Source organism: Cyclopterus lumpus, chromosome 8 (genome assembly GCF_009769545.1).
Source record: "Cyclopterus lumpus isolate fCycLum1 chromosome 8, fCycLum1.pri, whole genome shotgun sequence".
Classification (NCBI taxonomy): domain Eukaryota; kingdom Metazoa; phylum Chordata; class Actinopteri; order Perciformes; family Cyclopteridae; genus Cyclopterus; species Cyclopterus lumpus.
Window position 1 is genome coordinate 21,221,921 of NC_046973.1, and position 6,005 is coordinate 21,227,925.

General features: G+C 42.8%; 2 protein-coding genes across 3 annotated transcripts in view; one reads left to right on the plus strand and one right to left on the minus strand.

Annotated features, from left to right (window-relative positions):
* The window catches only part of hagh (hydroxyacylglutathione hydrolase), a 3,007-nt gene extending 1,529 nt beyond the window's left edge, over nt 1–1,478 (minus strand). Inside the window, exons 1-4 of one of the 2 annotated variants that reach the window (XM_034540010.1) lie at nt 1,318–1,478; nt 698–930; nt 247–311; nt 47–164 (exon numbers count right to left, since the gene is read on the minus strand). In XM_034540010.1, coding sequence (XP_034395901.1) covers nt 47–164; nt 247–311; nt 698–802 — 288 coding nt within the window. In that variant the 5' untranslated portion in view covers nt 803–930; nt 1,318–1,478. The remainder of the gene's footprint in view (nt 1–46; nt 165–246; nt 312–697; nt 931–1,317) is intronic. The other variant, XM_034540009.1, reaches the window with a different exon arrangement.
* Nucleotides 1,479–1,498: 20 nt separating this feature from the next.
* Nucleotides 1,499–2,902, plus strand: fahd1 (fumarylacetoacetate hydrolase domain containing 1). The gene has a single exon (XM_034540014.1). It carries the CDS (start codon nt 1,674–1,676, stop codon nt 2,448–2,450), a length of 777 nt encoding a protein of 258 aa, XP_034395905.1. The 5' UTR covers nt 1,499–1,673; the 3' UTR covers nt 2,451–2,902.
* Nucleotides 2,903–6,005: the final 3,103 nt, after the last annotated feature.

Genomic DNA, 6,005 nt, shown 5'->3' on the forward strand with positions numbered 1-6,005 from the left:
GGCTTATAATATTCGGATTGCAGAATAGACAGTTTGATGGTCCTACTTTTATATTGTTGGAGTGAGAAACTTTCTTTGTAATAGCATCAACTCTGTCATCTCCTCCATAGACCCTCAGTCCGGGCATTAGCTTTAACATCTTCTCATTTCCACCAGCATGATCCCTGAGGAGAGAACGTGGTTTTCAGAGTGCTCTCAACAGCTGGTGGACAACTGTGTAAAATAAGAACTTCATTTGAAGCTCACCAGTGGTGATGAGTGGTCAAAACTGTTGTGAGTTTTACGCCATGCTTTCTCACAGCTTCCACAACCTGTTGAACGCGAAAAGAGGTCACATTGAAGTCAGAAGACGTTTAACAAGCGAAGCTGCATTTGTTGATGTTCTGGTGTCACTTTTTTTATTTTATGTATATATTGTGTTAAAACATATCTTTATGGGTAAAAATAACACATATATCGTAATAGAGGATGTTATCCATCTCCCATCCTTAATGCATCATATTCTATATATTGATCACATATTTTGTGCGTTGAATAAATGTAGTGGAGTAAAACGTACAATAGCAGAGTAGTGCAGGGTAACGAGGAATAGAACTAGAAAGTAAAAGTGCCAAACATTGTAAAACAGTACTTGAGTACATTTAGTTACTTTCTGTTTCTAATCTAAATCAGATCTAGTATGATATAATGCACAGACCTTGATTGGCTCCACAGGGTCAACAACAGCTGCTTCCCTGGACTCCACGTCTATCAGGAGGTACATGTAGTTGTCACTGAGAGCTGGGAGAAGTTCAACCCTCATATTTGCCTGTTCCACCAGAGAAGACTTCCTCACTGCGCTGTGGAGGAGGGCCGCGGCCTGGGCCTGGACTTCCAGAGGGGCTTCACGACAAGATGCAAGTCAATATTTGACTTTAATTCCTTTTATTCCTGTCAAATGGACTTGTGTTTTATGACGGGCTCCCTCTCCATGGACACAGACACCAGTAAACGCGAGGCATTAAACAACAGATGCGTTATACAGCCACCATTTAAGCTAAGAACAGAAGGTAAACAACGTTAGCTTCATTGCTAACTTTTAAAATGATTACATTTATAGTTAACTTAGCTGCCGCATCGACCTATCTCGACTGTTCGGGAGGGGATGACGCAATCAAGGGCAAGTATTTGATCAGACAGGCCAGCTGCGTTCATGTGACCGCCCTCCTCTTAAAACACAACTAAATAAAAACTCGTTAGCAATCCGTAATTAGTTAACATGTAACTACACAAGCTAACATGCTCAGCTGGATGAATTAAAGCGTCGTGCGGACGTACCGATTTTGATGGCCGTCGCAGCTCCCAGCAGAGTGCAGGCACTCCCCACAAGTGACTTGAATAACATTACAGCAGCTTTATCCTTATCGCAGTCGGTAAACCAAAAAGTGGACTTCTCTAGTTCCGCGTCTTTTCTCTCTTCACCTTTAAACCGTCAGGCGCAACCAATCAAGTACGGAGGAGTCGATCGGCGATAAACAATGATAAATACATGTAATATATACATTTTATTATCGATGAATATCTAAAGATACCGTGCAGTGCATGTGAGGGATACTTATTTGATTTTTTTTATCCGCGATAAACATTTCAAATATAATATATAACAGCTTCGATTTGAGTTTTGAGTTTACTGCATGTCCTTTCGGGCTTGCCGTAGGTTAATGATCTTGCGCGAGGTGCCCGTCGGTCAAAGTTTAGTTAAACTGGTGCTGACAGCTTCCGAGCGGCTGAAACCTTCACGTTTCTCCACGATGACAGCACGAAATATGACTCGGTTCTGGGAATGGGGGAGGAAGATAATCTGTGTCGGGAGAAACTATGCGGACCACGCCAAAGAGCTGAACAACGCGATCCCCACAGAGCCGATCCTGTTCCTGAAGCCCCCCTCTGCATACGTGAGAGAGGGGTCCCCCGTCCTGGTGCCCCGGTACTCCAGCAGCCTGCACCACGAAGTGGAGTTAGGGGTGGTCATCGGGAAAGGGGGCACGGCCATACCACAGGCCGCCGCTATGGAGCACGTGGCTGGCTACGCGCTGTGCTTGGACATGACGGCCCGGGACGTCCAGGACGTGTGCAAGGCAAAGGGTCTCCCCTGGACCCGGGCCAAGGCTTTCAACACCTCCTGCCCGGTCAGCGACTTCATCCCCAAAGAGCGCATCCCCGACCCGGGCAACGTGAAGCTGTGGCTGAAGGTGAACGACCAGCTGCGGCAGAGCGGCTGCACCTCCCAGATGATTTTCTCCATCCCCTATCTCATCAGCTACATCAGCGAGTTCATCACCCTGGAGGAGGGGGATCTCATCCTCACGGGGACCCCGAAAGGAGTCTCCGCCGTGCAGGAGCGCGATGAGCTGCAGGCTGGGATCGAGGACGTGGTCACCATGAGCTTCAGGGTGGACCGAAAGGAGTGAAAACCAAAGACAGAAGCACTCCGACCCCTGAAGACATCGTGTTGACTTCATCGTGTGTAATATATTTACCAAATGTCGGCCAGCAGGTGGCGGCCTCGAGCCATCAACACCATATTTCTGACGCTGCCCTGTAACATGTATGAGAACAGCAACACACCCGAGTTTGGTGCTTGATTGATCTGATGAGTGAACTTGTGATGTGTTGGTTGTGTTATCTACTTAAACCACGGATGTAAACATAATGCATCTCCCTTTGTCTCCAATGGGAAGAAGTATTCAGAACCTTTATTCAAGTTAAAGATGCAATAATATGTTGGACACATATATGAAAATGCAAGTTGAATTATTGATGTTTTGCTGTATCAGAATGGCCACTGTCGGTGTTTTATTATGATATGTAACATTATTAGATTTTTACTATTAATGCATTAAAGTGTAAGAATCATTATGAAGGCCCGGTCAAGGTGGAGCTAACTTTAGCTACTTTACATGCTGTATATACCAACTTAAATGCATTGGTTGAAGACATAGTAGTAGAAATACTCTTTTACAGGTAAAAGTTCCACATTCCACACTTTACCTGAGTAATAGCAAAACAAATATACATTATCAGCAACATTTAGTTTTGGTATCAAAAGTAAAATGACTCACCTATTTGAGAATAGTATTCTAATTATTGATGCATTAATGTGTACTTCACTTTAATGGCTGGTAGAGTTGGAGTTTATTTAAACTATTTTAGAAATTGATTGGTAGCTTACACTATAATAGTGTATCATTTTTAATTGATTATGTTACATAATCTGAACCTGCAAAGTTAATAACCACAGCTGTCATAAAGGGTCGTGGAGTAAAAGTATAAAGCAGCATAAAATGGAAATACTCAAATTGTAATGATAACATTCATTCAAAGGTATGGTCAAAAAATATATTGTGATCAAAGCCTAATAACAATATGAAGAACCGACATCTATAGCATTGTGAACTTTTCATACCATACTATATCTTTGCTGTGCACTTATGATAAGGACATATAGTTTCCTTCAGTCACATTAAGCCGTGTAAACGGGTATAATGTGAAGTTCCCTTCAGAGGCTTAAATGTGAATAGACTTTATCCCAGATGATTTCAAATAGTCATGTTCGGAGGGAGTTTAGAGGACTGAGGGTTTGGCTCTGGCTTCATGTGGTTATTCGGAAATTTGGAACACATTTAGCCGCTAGTTGGATTAGCCGAGATGTGTTTTTGATGGACCACGTTTTAAAGTTTTTTTTTTCTAAGTGTACACTGAACCCTGTTGCCTCTTCAGTGAATGTTGTCTGTTTAGCCTTCAACAGTCTAATAGCCTGAGCTGCCCTCGCCCATACCATTTCATGAACTCTGTTCATCAAGTGTCATTTTGCACATTTTTCATGGACTTAACATCTGTTCCAGGTTCAATTACAATTCTCCCACAGGCTTCTCTGTTTTCAGGATCAACCAGAGCCCCCATCAACCTGTCCCGGGCCAGTCTGCTGAAACCCGAGTCTGTGTACATCATCTTCCCACACCTGTAGGGCACGTTGTCTCCAATACTCACAGGGCCTGAGCCCTGGCCCTCAGGGGACTCCGGGGTCATACGTGTCCATCATCAGAGCAGTTATGACAGATTCAATTAGATCCGATCTGGGATCTGTAGTCGTGGCCTGTTTCTTAGAACAGGGGTGTCGTCGTTTATGAGATATGAATCATACTGTTCATTGTTCCCGTGTGACTGACGGTATTTCTCCCTCAAAGGTTCTAACAATGGCTTCAAAGCTGGCGCTCAGCTCTGGTTTAGCGTTCACCACATGAAGCGATATGTTGTCATGGAGATGGAGTCTGAGGGGGGCTTTCAAAAGAGACGGGATTACGGGGGACCACAGCCTTCCGATCTGACGCACCAATGATGATGTCACCTGTGACATGGAGTCAAGCCAGGTGGCCAATGTGCAGCGGAGAGATTTGAGGGAATTCTCTCGTAACAAAGTCATTTTTCTAGCCCAGCCCACCGTGAGATAATTGCACTAAAATATTGAACAATTATTGAATAGATTGGCACAAACTTTGCCACACATGATTCTCAGATGATAAATCTTAATGACGTTGGGGATCCCCATCTTTTTTTTATCTGGGGACACAATGATGTTGACCGATTTTAATTAAATTAAATAAACACATTTATGTCCCCCTTTCGATGAACTGACTTTTCATCTAGCCATCAGGTCAAAATCTAAAGTTGTCCAATAATAATAATAATGAATGACATAAGAAGAGGTTTCATTTGAGACTAGTTTTACACCTATAACGTATCACACCACATGTGACATATTATTACAGACGTGTTAAAACCTCTGAGCGTAAAGTAAATGTCATCGGTAGTTTAGTGCTGGAGGTCATCAGGTCAAAACTCTGAGGTTCACACAAAAAAACCCACTTGTGCATGAATATGAACATGTATCCACGGTTCATAAGGATACTGACGTGTGTGAAAAATCAGGTAAAAGGAAACAATATACCATCCTTAGATGAGTGAAGGGCATCTTAAGATGAAAGCACCAGCTCTTGACAGGAAATGTATGGAGAGAAGGTTCAACATGTGAAAATGATTTACAACGTGTCAGTGTGTGTGTGTGTGTGTGTGTGTGTGTGTGTGTCAGTACTGTGGTGTGGCCAGTCGGACAGAATGCATATGAGATATCACACTCTCACATGTCCAGGATATTTAAATTCCTTTTTGGAGATGCAAACGGGCCGCTGTGTATCTATTTGAATGTCTACATACTGGAATGTCCACGCAGTGAGCGCATCTGGTCTTTAACCGACCTTGGACTGGTTCTTCTGCCTTTAAAGAATCACAGTCCTTTTAATTAATCAGTGCGTGGCTGGGGATTAATAATATCACGGAGCAAGTCCACAACCAATTTGATTCTTTAATAAGCCAAACTTAAGGGCTGTAAATCCTTTCCGTAGAATAATGAATGGGGTCTTTGGCAAATGAAGAGAAGTCATGCGTGAAGGCCAGGTGCGAGCCCCTTTCATTCCGAGTGATTGACTGCTCATAGTTCACGTCTTGTTTGAAGATGCAGGTGAAGGCAAAGTGGGCAGTGTCCCATGAAACATATGTAGGTTTAACAGCAAAACATCTTCCATACAGATGTGTGTAAACTTCCCAAATGGTAAAGATGTTGTAATTTTATACGTAAGAATTCTGCTTAATTTCTTAGTGTGAGTGGTTTCCATCCATTTGGCAACGCAGCTTCTCTATAAACTTTGATTGTTGAACTTTCCCAATCAAGGCCCAATAAGCAGACGTATGTACTGAAATGTGTCCAGAAAAACAACGTCATAAAATCCTATTGTAAAAGTTAATAATTCCATATCCCTCAAAAGTTCCCCAATTTCAGTGGCGCTACCATAACCATTTCAAAATCTCTCTCCCCCAAATTACTCTCTCATCAATTAAAGCTGAAGTCACGATTTAACAAGATGCTGTGAGGCCTAAACCACAAGGAAGAGAGGAAACCCCCAAGCATT